This window comes from Panthera uncia, chromosome B4, assembly GCF_023721935.1.
Source record: "Panthera uncia isolate 11264 chromosome B4, Puncia_PCG_1.0, whole genome shotgun sequence".
Classification (NCBI taxonomy): domain Eukaryota; kingdom Metazoa; phylum Chordata; class Mammalia; order Carnivora; family Felidae; genus Panthera; species Panthera uncia.
Genome location: NC_064809.1, coordinates 87,942,826 through 87,959,521, shown reverse-complemented (window position 1 = coordinate 87,959,521; position 16,696 = coordinate 87,942,826). Strand labels below are relative to the sequence as shown.

The 16,696-nt window shown below is 42.3% G+C and overlaps 1 protein-coding gene across 1 annotated transcript in view; it reads left to right on the top strand.

Annotated features, from left to right (window-relative positions):
• The first annotated feature begins 2,019 nt into the window (after nucleotides 1-2,019).
• The window catches only part of WIF1 (WNT inhibitory factor 1), a 68,155-nt gene continuing 53,478 nt past the window's right edge, over nucleotides 2,020-16,696 (top strand). Inside the window, exons 1-2 of the mRNA XM_049625912.1 lie at nucleotides 2,020-2,422; nucleotides 2,911-3,050. Of these exons, the coding sequence (XP_049481869.1) occupies nucleotides 2,275-2,422; nucleotides 2,911-3,050 (288 nt within the window). The 5' untranslated portion in view covers nucleotides 2,020-2,274. The remainder of the gene's footprint in view (nucleotides 2,423-2,910; nucleotides 3,051-16,696) is intronic.

Genomic DNA, 16,696 nt, shown 5'->3' with positions numbered 1-16,696 from the left:
CAACCATTCTGGAAGGAAAAATAATGTCTTACAGCAAAATAAATTTTACCATCATCATCAACACCTAAGTCAACCACTGCGGAAAGGCCTCACTCAGAGGAAGTTGAATGAGGAGGGAATTTAGCCCCTCTTTTTCTCTACCAAAAAGGACATTTTAGGAGTATTTCCTACTTAGTGTTTGATTATAACAACCTGTAGAGGGCGTCCTTGCACCAAGAGCCATAGAGGTTTGAGCACTGCAAAGGAAAAGGTTTCAGTTCAGACCACACTTTTTGGAGTCAAAGAAAATGTCTATTGTGTGCTGAAATTATCTTTAATTGGGAAACAATTGGCATTAAAATGTTAAAGGGCTTCAAAGGCTGCCTAATGTATGTGAATACATTATATATAGATGAATATGCACTGAAATCAAAACTAATAAAATGTTTGAAAAGAGGTAAATAGTCTTATTCTAAAGGGAGAATGGCTGTGAGCCTTGGGATGTATGCACTTAATTATAATTTACTTATCAGTACTAGATATAGTGGCTAAAAGAATGGGCTTTTAAATCAAGAGTGCCTGGGGTTTGAACCCTGACTCTGTCCATTACCATCTGGGTAACCAAAGGCAGCTTACCGGACTTTTTGGAACAGTGCTTCCCTATCAGTAAAATGGGGCTATTAATAGTGCCTTTTTAAAAGAGTTGTGAGGATTAAGTAAGCACTTTAAAGTCCTTATAAAGTTAAGGCACTGCAAGTTCAAAACAGTCATAATTAGACATCTTGTCTAATTACTTTTAAAGATCAACAGTTGTAAAGCTGAAAATATTTCATAATTGGAAATGCATATTCTGTTCTTTTTAGTAACTTATCGTGACCTAACATTTTTTTAACTGAATGCGTACACATGTTTGGCTTCTGTTCTGTCCGTTCTGTTTGTTTTCCCCTCTTGAGGTGTCCACCACTCTACAAAGGACTGAGTGAAACACCACACCCAGCCCTAGACACTCATCCTTGGGCATTTGTCGCAGCATCTGGGTGCTTAAGAACAAGGAGACGTAAACAACCCTTTTCTGAGTCTGAAATCTTTCTAAGCCTTTTTTTTTTTTTTTTTTTTTTTAAATCTTTTGCTTCCGTTTTCTTTGCGCAGCCGAGGGATTAGGCAGGGAGCAGGTTAAATCCCTTCTGAGGAGGTCGGGTATGTATGTTAGGCTGTAGCCCACCGCCAGCCAACCAGTCTTCCCATTGGCAAGGCCAGAGCTTGGTCTTCCTCCCAAGCGCCTGTGATTTCAGTACCACCGCGCGCGCCTCCAAGTTTGGGGAAACCCCCAGCAAACATTAAGATTTTCATGGTTTTGTGAAGTCCTATCCTCACGGGGTCAGGTGCACGTGTCATCCAGCGTCCAGGGAACTCTTCCCGGGTGAGCAAGGAGAAGAGTCTCCCCAACTGTGAAAGCGCCCTCCTTGATGTGAATCAAGTGCGGAATGAAAGCCCTGCGCCAGGAGCCAAGCCGAGCGCCTGCAATCAAGGACACCACTGGACGGTGGATCGGGTTTTACACTGTATCAGCATAGAGTATCAGCGTAGAGCGGCTCAGAGAGGAACGATAGTGGCGGAAAGGAAGAAGTGGAGGAGTATGTGCTTTCCTTTAGCACTGGCATAGGGATGGGGGGTCGTCGTTGTCATCGTCGTCATCGTCATCATCACCATCCTCAGAGCTTAATCAAGCCGCGCGATGTCCGTTCTTCCCCTTTGTTTCCTGCCAGGCCAGCCAGGCGAGAGGCAGAGGCGAGTGACGTCCCGGGGGCCGGTCTGAGCGGCCCTCTCCTCAACCGCCTACACCACGCGTTCCCTTTGCGCGCGCTCGCACCCGCGCCCCGCGGCAGGGACGCGGCTTTCCCGAGGGTCCCGCGCCGCCCAGCGCCCCCCAGTGGCGAGCGGCTGGACCTCGCCACTCCTCGCTCGCACCTCACTCGCGCCCTCCCTTCCCGCTCTTCCTCTCGGCCTGTATTTAACCCTCGGGCTCTTGGCCTCGCCGTGCGTGCTGGCATCTCCCGCTTTGCCAGTCTCGCGTCTCCGCCGTCGCGTCTCCCTCCTGCGCCCCCTGCGCCTCCCAGCAGGCGCCGGCTCTCCCCTCCCTCCTCCTCCGGCTCTCGCGGACTCATTCGCACGGGAAGGAGGCGGCTGCACGCCTGGCCGTCTAAGCGGGCACAGCTCCGGCTGAGGGAGGACTTCACGGACGCAGGTTGGGTGGGTGCAGCGGCGAGAGCCACGGCGAGGGAGATCTGGGGTAGCATGGCCGGGAGAAGCGCCTTCCCCGCCGCCGCGCTCCGGCTCTGGAGCATCCTCCCGTGCCTGCTGGTACTGCGGGCGGAGGTCGGGCAGCCGCGGGAGGAAAGCCTGTACCTGTGGATCGATGCTCACCAGGCAAGAGTGCTCATAGGTAAGGCCCCCCGCGCCCACTCCCTTCCCCTGCCTTTACTCTCTCCAGCGCTTCTGTTCAAGGAGAGATGCATGCATTTAAGGATCTTTTAAAAACTTTAATTTGCAAGGAAGGTTGTTCCCCTCCACCGTTTAATAAGCTATTTTTCCACCTGAAGGCGTATGCCCTTCTCTCAAGAAACCTAAGCAGATCTAGTGTTCTGATCGCGCAGTTGTAGGTTTCCACAACCGTTAAGTTTTGCGGGGGACCCAGCGTTTGTTAACACCCGGTAACTCCGTGTCCACTCCCTTTCTTGAAAGCTTGTGTCTCTTAGCACCGTTCTTACCCCGTGCAGAGGAAAATTAGTTGGTACCAAGACAGGTGCGTGGTGTGTAGGCATGACCCATACCAATTCTTTAATGCTCTTTTTGCATGCAGTTTCTGGTTTGGATTCTTTTAAGTCCACCTAGTTTGATAGTTTTGTTTTTGTTTTTGTTTTTTTAAACCAGGATTTGAAGAAGATATCTTGATTGTTTCAGAGGGGAAAATGGCCCCTTTTACACACGATTTCAGAAAAGCACAACAGAGAATGCCAGCCATTCCTGTCAATATCCATTCCATGAATTTTACCTGGCAAGCTGCAGGGCAGGTAAGTTCTGATACCAGAAGGGGTGGAGAAAATTACCCTTTAATATTTCTACTGCCCGATGGCAGGTAGAAATAATACGGTGTTGCGTGTAGGCTGGTACCTTTTTACCACTTTTAAGAGTGATTTCTCATGTGATTCCCAACGCCAATAAAGAGCTAACTCGTGTTTATTGAAACATGTCCCATACATTAAAGATTCCCAGAAGAAAAGGGGAAGCATTGTGCCTAAGCTTGCTATTTTGGTATGACTGTGTCTTCAGGCTGCTAGAGACAAATACCAACATCACTTCTTCCTGTGATCAGTGACATTTAAACTTAATATCTAGAAGAGACTCTTTTCCCCATAGTATATACTAATCATGTTTGACATTATTTATACTTCATAGCAAATTTTAAACTCTAAGTATTTTTGACATTGTGCATTTGAAAAAAAAATTGTTGAATGTTACTCACTGGAACAATGCAAATGCGATACATTTCTGGTTCAACTTCATAGCCTCAAAAAGTGTCATATAAGAATGTTTGTAAAATATTGCAGGCTATTGATTTTTTTAAGTAGCATTTTAAATACGTTCATATGGAAAAAGAAAACTGCAATATATTTTTATGAAGAAGCAGACATTCTCTTAGCACATTACCATCCTTTGTATGTTACCTTTTGTACAGTTCCAATATTACATAAATGAGCTCTAATTTTGGAAAGAAAGGGAGAATAAATGTTAGAGGGATTTAATTTCTTTTGTGCAGTTGGAGAATTTACTGTAGAGGACAAAGAGTAAGTAATAAATTCTTTTATTCATTAGTCGGTAAAATATGTCCACTATGAGAGTCATTGTAATTATAATTAAAATCACATTCTCAGGTCCTTTTTTAACTCCAAATTACTTAAGTGGCCATTTTTGTGACGAATGTGATCCAGAAGACACTTAATTAAAAGTAATTGTCTTGAACTGAGAAACCACTTTGTGTGTCTCTAATTATCTGTTATATTTGGGGTGTGATCATTTTAATTGTCATTTTTCCCTCAGGTCTGTTCTCTCATTTTCCCCCCTAAAATAAACCAAATCTAGACCCATCGACACTTCCATCATTGTAAAAAAAATAGATGTTTTGGATCCATCAGGGTTCATAACAGGAAGGTCATCTATTCTCACACCCCCATTTAGCAGATAAGTTCACTGAGGTGCCTATTGCTCCAAAAGAGACTATCCCTTTTCTTCCTACAGAATTCCCTCTTCATAGATACTTTATAGACAGTTAATTATGGAATATTGTGAAATCAGTAATAATTTAATGAATGACCTTTTATCATCTTTTTTCTTTTCACCTGAATGTATCTGTGTTTGACCATTTGTCAGATGAGATCAACATTAATTCAGTGTTTGTTTGTTTGTTTTTTAATGTTTACTTATCTTTGAGAGAGAGAGAGAGAGAGAGAGAGTGAGGAAGGGAGGGGCAGAGATGGAGGGGAACAGAGTATTCAAATTAGGCTCTGTGCTGAGAGCAGAGAGCCTGATGGGGGCTCCAAACTCTCAAACTGTGAGATCAGATCCTGACCTGAGCTGAAGTTGGACGCTTAACTGACTGAGCCACCTAAGCGCCCCTTAATTCAGTAGTTTTAAAAAGGACACTTTTTTAACCTATACTTTCATGAATTTGTAAGAACCATTGGAAGGTCGCTTAACTTACACCCCTTCCTAGCTGAAAGCATTTGATAACTGTAAGAGAAGCAGAAGGTATCAACGGTTCTTATTTATTTATTTTTCATATGCGTTTGTCTTCTGAAGAATGGAATTTGAAGCAAAGGCTTAAATGCCATGCTATCTCCCCTGTTGGTTTATGGCTAGTGCAGGTTTGCAAACACTGGCATGTTATCGAGTACAAAATGAATCACAGATCAATCTCCAGAATATCTCTTGTAAAGGATTAGAGAAGACATCAGAACTGGCATGGAAATAAGGCTTCTAGCATCTTTTTTTCTCCTGTTTAGTTGTTAATAACCATGTGGCTTATCTCATTACACCAGACTGGGGGCGCCTGGGTGGCGCAGTCGGTTAAGCGTCCGACTTCAGCCAGGTCACGATCTCGCGGTCCGTGAGTTCGAGCCCCGTGTCAGGCTCTGGGCTGATGGCTCGGAGCCTGGAGCCTGTTTCCGATTCTGTGTCTCCCTCTCTCTCTGCCCCTCCCCCGTTCATGCTCTGTCTCTCTCTCTGTCCCAAAAATAAATATCTCATTACACCGGACAATGTTAGCCCCTCAGTTACCTTGCTCTTTATGCTTTCTGCTCTGGCCAGGTACTCTGGAGTCTCTCTTATTTAGCGGGAGGCTAGGTGAGAAGCGTGTGATCTACGCAATGCCAAAGAGCGGGACATTTAAAAATATTACTTAAATGTTACTTATTTTACTCAACAACGTTATGTGACTCCAGCAGCATCATTTTTGAAATGCATGGACATTTTGAAGATGAGAAAAATAATCACTTCAATAGCAATTAAGTCTTTTGAAAGGCATCTCTGGCTAAAGCCAAACCACATCAAAACATCGACATGGAAAATGAAAAGCTCACTCCATTATCTAGTTATTTCATCCAAATAATATCAAGCATTTAGGGATTTCGATCATTTGAAATAACTTTTATGTTCTACTTCAAACAGATGCAAATAAAAAAATTACAGTGAGATTCGTTTCCCCACATCAAGTTGCTCAGGTTTTTAAGAGTGTTTTAAGTATGTGGAGAATTGGGCACGCTTGTATGTGGCTGATGCCCCTTGAGCCTTTTGGTAGAGCGATTTGATTCTGAGAGCAAAAAGCGTGATACGGATCCTTTGACTGGAAATTTTCCTTCCAGAGATTCATCCTAAGGAAATGATGTCTTAAGGATATTAATAAAAATGTAGGTGCAAGACTTTTCCTCATTACACTATTTATAAAAGTCAACGTGGGTAGATGGGGCGCCTGGGTGGCTCAGTCGGTTAAGCGCCCGACTTCGGCTCAGGTCACGATCTCGCGGTATGTGAGTTCGAGCCCCGCGTCGGGCTCTGTGCTGACTGCTCAGAGCCTGGAGCCTGTTTCAGATTCTGTGTCTCCCTCTCTCTGTGACCCTCCCCCATTCATGCTCTGTCTCTCTCTGTCTCAAAAATAAATAAACGTTAAAAAAAAATTTTTTTTTTTTTAAATAAAAAAGTCAACATGGGTAGAATGTAGAGGCCCAGTGAGAGTGGCAGGAGAATGCAAAGAAGCATTAATAAGAATATTCTAGAGATCTAACCAATGCCACAGAAGAAAGATATTCATGACAGATTAAGTCAGCAGTGTATAACAGTATATTCTGTTTGATTCCATTATAAAATATGTAGGCAGACATAGGAACTAACATCTGATAAACCTCTGATTCTCCTGGGTATTAACATTAGTCACATCCGCGTATTTTACATTTTTGTTTTTCCACAATGAATGTGTATTGATTTGTAATTTCAAAAAACTATTTTACATTTAATACGTACAAAAAGTTATACTTTAGAGTTTATGCGTGTATGACATTCTACATTAGTTTACTTATATTTATTATCCAGTATCATTTTTTAAATGTTTTTTTAAATTTATTTTTGAGAAGGAGAGAGAGCACAAGAGAGGGAGGGGCAGAGAGAGGGGGAGGCAGAGGATTCAAAGCAGGCTTTGCACTGACAGCAGAGAGCCCGATGTGGGGCTCAAATTCATGAACCATGAGATCATGACCTGAGCCAAAGTCAGACGCTTAACCAACTGAGCCACCCAGGCGCCCCAATACAGTATCATTTTTACACCACACATCACTCAACAAAATGATAAAACAGGTGGTTTTTGTGGCTGACTATAGCTATGGAGCCCAAAGAATTCACTAATGCTTCTCTCTGATTCTCACCAGTTTCTTTCAAGATCCCTAAAAGTCTGCCTACGAAGGCTTTCCTATCTGAAATCAGATGGCCTGACCTCTTTCTCTCACTGAAATCCTCATTTTCCATTGAAAACCCTGTCTCTACTTTATCTCCCATTTAAAATACTCATTTACTCACATGCCCTTCTCAAGGCCTTTAGATCAGAGAAGAATTTCTATTAAAGAGGTTTAGGCTTAAAGGATTTTTAGTAATCAAGGGAAAACACTCTTTATTGCTGTATATAACTTTTAATAGTTGATATTTTTCAATGAGGCATTCCTTATTCTAATTTTTCTCCATATTTGGGACAGGTAGGGACCCTGAGTGACCATTTTGGTTTTCTAAACGATGCACTAATTAAACATTTTATTTGGAAAATAACTCTTTCTGAAACTAATGGCTTTCAAATAAAACCTTAATGAGAAGTTTTGTTGGACAAATCTGAATTCCAGTATTAGGACACCACTGCTGATTTCCATATGAACCAAGTTGGTTCAAGGCCATAATTTTTTGTTTATATAGATCTTATAAATAGATCTTTATTTATAAAGATCATATAGACTTGAACTTAACAACTGTAATATATTCTATCACCTGCACATAGATGCTAAGGTACTACGAGTCTAGTATGCAGTTAATAGGCCATCTCTTTTTATGTTGGCTTTTTTTTTTTTTTTTTTGCAGCGGTGATAGATTTATGCTGAGCCATATCTGTACTAGTTTTCCAACCTCCTTGTGACCAAATGCCTGGATTTCTGAGATGGTTGGCAAGGGTTGGGGTGAAATTGGTGTGTATGGAATAGAAATTCTCTGGGTGAAGATAACCAGCCAGTATTAACTTCCAACCCACCACGTGCATTACCAAGCAAGCCCTAACCATCTGTACCAACAGGTCCAGATCTTAAAGTAAGCTTGTTATTATGTGTAGCGGTCACAATCCTTGTGACCACCAGAAGTCAGTGACAGCTTCATTTCCGTCAGTTTCAAGATGTTTAAAACCAAAACTTAAAAGCATCGTGGTGGATACAGGAAAGAAAGGGGAGAATTTTGTCTGCTGTGCTGGGGAGTGGGTGGCCACATGTATGTTGTGAACGCATTGACCATTGGGTTAAACTGCAGAAATGTGCTCCTTTGTTTTATGTATCACCCTACAAAACAGAAAATACTACATAGGCTGAAAATGTAGCGTATCGAGTACGATGGTTTCCCATTATGTAAGGAACATAAATGTATTCATAATCCTTCCTCGTTTCCCTATCAATTAAAAAACGCCCTGAATTAACTCCAACTGCCCTAAGTAATAACAATAATAATACAAAATCAAGTATGAAGAAAGCTAAGAACTTGGCCTGGGTGGTGGTGTCTTTGAATGACTTCACTCAGTAGCACCCAAATTCAGCTTTAAAATGAGGAAGGTACCGTTGGAAAAAGAAAAGAAAAGAAAACTCAAAAAGAGATCATTTGCCTAGAAACTGACTCAGATTTTTGCTATTTTTTTTTTTAAAGTGGAATCATTCCACTGATGTGTTTCTGTAATATGAACCAGATAATCCAATTATGTCATGAAAATGTCCCTAAAGCTCCGGATAACTTGTTTTCGCATTACAGCGTTTGATAACAACGTCGCACTGGTCCCATTAAACTGGCTGCAGTTTGCAGTCTCAAATTTCCCGTTGGACTGCTCGAGGAAAGGAGACCTGTCTGAAAATGGGTTTTTTCCTTCTTTTCTCCTCTTGACAAAAATGAAAGAAAAGCAATAGAGAGTGAGTTTTAATTCAAGCACTACCTCTCCCTCGTCAGAGGAACTACCAAGTACCCTTACCCACCTCCTTCCAATTCCATAAGTTATGGTAACACTTATTATTATTATTTGAGTCCCTTCATGTGTACTGTCCACATTTTTTCCTAATGGAGGTATGATTGTTTTGGTAGTTGCAACCCAAGTGGCTGCATACTTTCATACTCCTGGGGTTTGCCATCATACCTTTTCAGTGGTTTTGTGTCATCAAATGGAGGAAATGCCTCGTTTTTTGACCCCTGGTCCCTGGTTTCAAAGTGGGAATGTGAATATGTTTGCAGACTGTGGGCATGAGTTTTTTGAAGAAGGTACTCCTATCAAAAACCCAGCTTTAAACTTTCCATGTTTGGATTCTGCTAGGCTGTGGCATTTTGCATTGTGGTGGTGTGGACATGCCACCAGGGATCAAAGAGTAATTCTGCAGAGAGCCCATTTCATTTAGCAAAGCAGGCATGTGCCAGCCATCTGTTGTATCTGCTGATAGAAAACAGCAGTAAGTTTCTCAAACTTTTGCCAGAAAAAAAAAAAAAAAAAAAGCTTTATTGCTTAGAGGAGATGAGTTACAAGGTACCTTGTAAGCCCCATCTGGTTCTACAGCGATTTACATGGCACAAATGTAAACTCTGCTACGTCTTGCTTACATGGTGGTATAAAGGCATGTAAACAAACCCTTCGCTGCTATCCTCTGCATTTATTCCTGACTTTAAAATGCTTGCACAAATAAAAATCTTTTAAATTGTTGTGGTGAAGCGGAAAGGAATGGTACTCAATAAAGCATTTTGTGTTGGATTAAACTCATTTAACTTAAATGTCCCTGACGTGTCGTGAGAGGAAAAGTTCGGGGATTAAGAGTTTGGTGACAGTGTTCTTCATCCTGTAGCTGGATCTCTGGAGGAGGCATTGTCAGGTTAGGGTTCTTTTGCTGCAAAAAGTTGGCCAACTTGCCCCATTTGCCAACCAGGGAGTAACTTGGTTACACTGCTGTGAACGTTTAGGGGATGGGGAGTGTTCTCCCCTGCAGCATTTCTCTGCCTCAAGCACTCAGTCGATCACCAAACACAGACAACAAACATAGAGCACACAGAGAGGAATAAACATGGTCCCTGCCCTCAGGGAGCTTATAGCCTGGGAAACGTTCAGCATACTCATCCGAATAAGGTTAGAAAGTCTAGGATTGCTGGAGAGCACCGAGAAGGCCACTCTTTTCCCTGCCTGGAGGAAGAGAGGCGGGAGCTCTTCCCTGAGCTCACTGAGCAGGTGTGTCTGAATTAATTCCTGAAGGATGCAGAAAGCATCCATCAGACCTGCATGGTAGGAAAATACCTTCCAAGCGGAGAGCTCAAGGGCGTTAAGTGCACGGAGGTCTTAAAGGGGAAGGCAAGTGGTACGTGATCATGAGTGGCCTCGTACACATCTGAGAGGTTGTGGGGATGATGCCCCAGTGAAGGGGATGTCAAGGTCAAATAATGGAGATGGTTCTGGGGGAGAAGAGAAGGTAGAAACAATTCAGGGATATTTCTCTCTTCTCTCTACTATGAAAAGAATGGACTCAACATTTTGCAGGTTTGTCCCAGGGATATATCAAGTACGTGTTTGATTTATGTCTTGGGTGGACAGTGGCTTTTGCAAAATCATCATTTAGCTCTTCTTTCTTACTAAACTTTTGGAAAACTTTGTGATGGTTAGTCTCTGCTCCAGGTTAGTTTTGTTTGTTTTTTCCTTGTTTGTTTTTTTTTTTTTTTTTTTTTTGGCAGTAGGGCATAGAGCTATTAAAAAACCGCGCTTTGTGAGTGCGTAGAACGTTTTAAAAAATCAATTTAGTTTTCTAATGGAACTTTGAACTTAATGTAAAAGGAAGCTTAAATAAGGAAAAGAGTGTGCTAATTTGTGAAAGGATTGATTGAGCACCTATGCCCAACTCCCATACCTTTTTAAGTATCAAGAGAAGTACAATAAAGGTAAAGAAATTACACTTGGCAGGTACTGCTTCTGTTTAAATGATGAGAAGTGGACATTGGACATTGAGTTATTTAAAATAAGCCTGCTTCTTCAAGTATTAGATGTTCTTTTAAAACTTACTGGCTAAGAGGCACCTGGGTGGCTCAGTCAGTGAAGCATCTGTCTCTTGATTTTGGCTCAGGTCACGATCTCATGGTCCTGAGACTGAGCCCCATACTGAGTGCGGAGCCTGCTTAAGATTCTCTCTGCCCCTCCCCTGTTCACGCGCGCATGCGCGCTCTCTCTCTCTCTCTCTCTCTCTCTCTCTGTTTCTCCAAAACAACAAACAAACTTATCAGTTAAAATTCTAAAATCCTAGGACAATTTCTGTTCTCTGTTTCCCTCAGATAGACTTATGGATTTTGTCTTCTTTTTGACTTTTCTAGATGAATGTGATTAAAGAATCCTGAAAATTGTCAGGCATCATTTGAAACCCATTCACCTGACCACAGTGTCACAGAGCAGCTATGTATTGTGTGGGCCTGAAACAGGGGACAGATGCAGGATTGACTCCTTAGCTGGCAATATGAGAAAGGAGATGAACACAGTTCTTGCTTAGCTGCTCTTGGCCAGAACCCAGATCGTGCCCCAGGGAGGCAACACGTGACTAAGAACCAATTTTCTGCCCTTGAGAAAATTAGAAGCTAACTGGAGAGGTGGATATATACCAATCGATCATCCAAATAACTGCTGGGAAGCGGTATTGTATCAGGACTAGGGCATTCTCAGGTTATAATGAGAGCATGGAGAAGGAACTCCAGCGCTGAGCTGAGCCTGACAGTTGAGCTAGCCAAGCAAAAATGTGGAAGAGGGGATGGTTTTTAGGAGAGGAAACAGCACGAGGCGACGTATAGAGACCAGAACGACATTATCTGGGAACCAGTATGTTGGTGTGGCTGGAGTGTATGTGCAAGTAGGAAGTAGAGAGTTGGTCCTAGAGGACTTTGTCCCGCAAGTTAACGCATCTTGTGTTTACTCTATAGATGATGTTGAGTTATTCCATGAAATACAGCAGAGGACTGTAGGGTCAGAGTTACATATTTAGATATTGTGTTAGTGGGATGGAAGATAGCTTTGAGGGGAATAGACTGCAAGGAGAGAAATCAGGAATAATACAATATAAGATCGGAGATGAAAAGAAGGGAAAAATGGATTGGGGAAACATTTAGGAGATAAAAATACAAAAGTCTTCGTGCTAGGAATAAAGAGCCTCTCATTTCCTCCACTGTCTGCTTCATTAACTTGGCAGTAGCCCTGTTAGCCTTCCTGCCCCCAAGCTCATCCTTCCTGTCCCAGGGCCTTTGCACATGACATTTGCGCTGCTTAGAATTTACTCCCACTAGATTTCTACGTGGTTTGCTCCCCCATTTCCCCCACGTCCAATCAAATGTCACCTCCTCTAACAGGCTTTCCCTGACTCCCCTCTGTAAAACATCAACCACCACCCTCATCACTCTTGAGTCTACTTCTCTGCTATATATATTTTTATGGCCCCAAGAATAATGATTATACTTGATTATATTTTATTTTAATTGTTCAACCCTCCCATTCAATGTAAGCTCATGAGAACAAGGACTTTGTCCTGTTCACCATGTAACAACTCCAGGTCCTGAAACACCTCCTGACACGCAATAAGCAGTCAACAAACTATTTGTTGAATGAATTAATACATGATGCAGATCCCATTATTATTCTGAATTGATACATAAGGCAGCTAAGACAGAGAGGAGCAAAAGAAACATGGGTAGCAAGTGGCAGAGCTGGAATTCAAACCTGGGCAGTTGGGATCCAGAGCCCTTGCTCTGATAAGTGCTAAATAGAGGTATGAACACAGAATGGGAACACAGAGGAGGTAACAAGTAACTCTGGCTGAGGAAGGAGGGCCAAGTTTCGCCAGAGAAGAGGGAGTAATTGAACTGGGAATTGAATCTGTTTAATGAGCTGAGACAGGAGTCAGGTGTAGGGAGAAGGACTGTCACAGGTAGAGGCAAAGGATCTGGGAGAGTGCGTTCTGGGAAAAGGTAATGGTGCCTCGGACAGGGGCCGGATGTATGCAAGGGAAAATATTGGGGCCAAGAGCTGGGAGGCAGGGTGTGTGTGTGTTTAGATGAGGCTGGACATTTGGGAAAGGCCAGAGGCAGAAACAGTAGAACCCATGGAAAGGTCACTTAACTCAATTATTTTATCTGTAAGAAAAGCAGTTTAGATTAACTCTAAAATGGGGCACCTGGGTGGCTCAGTCAGTTAAGCGTCTGACTTCGGCTCAGGTCATGATCTCACGGTTCGTGGGTTCGAGCCCCACATCGGGCTCTGTGCTGACAGCTCAGAGCCTGGAGCCTGCTTTGGATCCTGTGTCTCCCTCTCTCTCTGTCCCTACTCCACTTTCACTCTGTCTCTCTTGCAAAACTAAATAAACATTAAAAAAAATAAAAATAAATAAAATGCCTTCCAAATTCTAAACTATTATGATTCTATCTCTTAAGAAAACATCATCAATCATTTTAACATTAACGGTAATATCTGTATTCAAATTGCAATATCTTTCTCTATTTTTAAAAATCAAGACAGAAAGATTCTTCCTCCAAAATTGTCCTATTTGTTGTGAAATTTAAAGAGGTTCATCTCAGTATACTCCTTTATTTATCGTATGTTGATGATGATACCCAATACTTGCATAGCATATACTTGCTGGGAGCTTTGCAGATACTCTGTCATCAGGTCCTCCTCACAGAAAGCCAGAGGTAGGCACTAGTATTGTCCCCAGTGTATAAATGAGGAAACTGGGGTGTGAGGAAGTCAAATTACTTACCTGAGACTACGCGGCTAAGAATACCTATGTACATGTTTATACACTTGAGAGAAGTCATTATGGATGTCTTCGCATCCAAAAAAATACCAATTCAAAGAACAATTTATCAATGCTTACTATGTCCTAGGTTCTGAGAATGCAAATTTTAATTGATCCAACTGCCTTCTAGGAATTCACCAGCTGGGGGTGAAGACCGTGGCGTCAACAAGGCAATAATAATTGTGGTGAGCTCTCAGGGCCAACATGTGTGGTTGGATGGGCTTTTTCATCGCATAAGGGGAACTGACCAAAGCAGCGAGTTCAGCCTGACCAAGCTGAAATCCAGCTCTTCGACATTTCACCTGTCAAATCTGACAGCATGCCACAGAGCTGCCTCTGTGCCTCTACCTAATTTGCATACAGCCTTCATATGGGCCAGGTGGCTCCCGTTACATGCCCTAAGAGAATTCCTATGAGAGCATAAAGCCAGAGGGTTTTGCCACTGGTCAGGTAAATTTACAATTACTTGTATGCTGAAGAAGATATCACAGGAAAGATAACATCTAAACTGGGTCACAAAACGTTCAGTAGGCAGAGCATGACCAAGGCAGGTGGGGCTGGGATGGATGTTCTGGGTATGTTGAATGATGCATAGGAAGGTACGCGGGATTGAGAATCACTGGTGTGGTTGGAGTAGGACTGTTAGTCCCAAAAAGTTTGAGACGATGATGAGTTCTGTATGGCAGAGTTGACCTGTGTTACAGAAAATAGGGAGCATGGTAACAGATATGGTAACATCGTGCCTGCGTGCAAGGTAACTTTGGTGGCAGAGGGAGGGTAGATAATGGGGTGCCAGATGGAGGGTGGATACTGGGGTGCCTGGCTGAGAACGAGGAAACAATTAGGAAGTTTTAAAAGACATTACAAGGTGACACGAGTATGAAGTAAGGCAGGGGGTAGGGAGAGAGAGGAAGAAGCAGATCCCAGAGATATCTCTCAGGATAATTGACATGTAGGTGCTATGGTAACAGGGGACTGGAGGATGACTCTAAGCTGGCTGGACAGATGGTCGGATGGTTATGTCTTAACTGAGAAATTAATTACAGGAGTAAGCGCAGAACGGTTTGAGGTACAAACCGTTTGGAACTTCCCAAACACGAATTTTCTGCTGAACATTCAGATGGCAGAGTCTGGTATGAATTTGAAAACTGGAGTCTAGGGCAAAGATATGAGATGTAGAATCGAAAGACTGATTTTGGAGATTTAGAGTTTTTCTTCTCTACCTAGCTCTCTTCCTTCCTGGTTTTGACCTCAACTCAACAGATATTTGGGGTCCTACAAAATGCCAAAGCTTGTGCCGAATGCTAAAAACACAAATATAAATTGTATATGAAGCTTGCCCTCAGTCTAGTATGACAACAGATATGAACAAAACAACAATGCAATAGTAAATGTATTGTAATTGCAAAATGAACAAAGTGCTGTGAAAATACTGAGGAGGGAGCATAACTCTTTTGGGAGAGGAGTGAATTAATCTACATAGAGTTCCTGGTGCTCTTCAGGGCATAACCTGAACCCTGTGAAACTAATATATGCACACTTGGAACAACTCTGCTTAACTTCATGGTTTTTATGTACTTGAGACAGTATGGCCTAATATATTCTGCTTTCTACTTGCTATTAGTATTGTTGTTGTTGTTGTTGTTGTTGTTTTGGAAAAGAATACAACAAATGTCACTATACCACTAGGTGACAGAGAAAATCATCTCTCCAGAATCAAGTGTCTAGAAATACTCTTGGGAAAAACAGTCTGTGGGAGCTGGAGATATGCCTGAATAAACCTATACTATAGAGCTTGTTAGGATGCCTGGTTTACAAGGGCTATTTCAGTATTAGTCATGGATGCACCACTGGGGGGGGGGGGGGGGGGGGAGGCGGTGGGATTCACATCTGAAGTCAAGTCCACGTAGATGTATCTCCTATTTAAGGCAATACCCTGATGGAACCCTAATAAACTTGTAAAATTACTCTGATGTTTGCCTTTTGAGTACTTATAGTGAAGCCATTTGACTCCTGTCATTTGTTAATTCGATCAATATTCCTGTTTCCAGCTGGAACTTGGTAAGACGTTGAAATTGTATTTATATCGCTGTCACTTACAGCAGTAGCCAGCAGGTGGCAATGTAAAAGTTACTTCTTTGTGGAATTTTCCATTTCAGCATTTTTTAAGTCTGTGGGGGTGCTCTCTAACAGAGCCCAATTTGTAGGGTACTGTGATCTTACATAACTCATTTCAATAGGCCATTAATATATTCAGTAAGTTAGAAAATAAACTATCTCAAATTCCATGTCACTGAAAACATCAAGACTCATCATAAGTTTGAAAATTCATCCTAAATAAGTAGAAATGTGAATGATTTCATTGTACCCTGATTTTCTGTTTCTTCCTTTTAAACAATTGCTCAATCTCAAGCAGGAGTCAAGTTTTAAGTTATCTCTCCATATTCATCCAGTGTTTTGTTTTGTTTTTGTTTTGCCTTCTCTGGCTGTAACTTTAGGTGTCAACAGAATAGCAGAGTTGGAAGATATCCCAGAGTTCATTCACCCTATCAAGCCTAACCATTATCTGAAGCATCCATGAGTTGTGGTTTCTTAACTTCTAGTTGAACATGTGCAGTGGCAGGGAACTTATTAAGGCAGATGTTACTGAATTATTTTAATTGTGTTAATCATAGGAAGGTTTCTTCATAATGGGCTACAACCTGCCTTCCCACTGTAACTTGAATCTCCCAAGACTCTACCAGTCTGTGGACTTACACTGGGCATTTATACCCTGAAGTTTGTTGCCTTATCCTCTCCACTGCTAATGGAGGGTCTCTGGTTCATTTACTCCTACTTCTCTCCTAGCAAAGACCAGCTAGTTCTGTGAATTCTTAGAAGGACTCTACACATGCCATCCTGGAGGGAGATGTCCTGACCTCTGCTGCTACATTATGGTCCTGGTGAGACCTGCTTGTCAGGTCTAGATGCAGCCTCTCTATGCTCCCTAAGCGATAAAGACTCAAGGGGCCATAGAGGGCTGTATTCTCCATAGGTCTTACAGTCTCAGAGCAACTTGGTGTTCTGTGCAGAAATGGGGAGTCTACCCC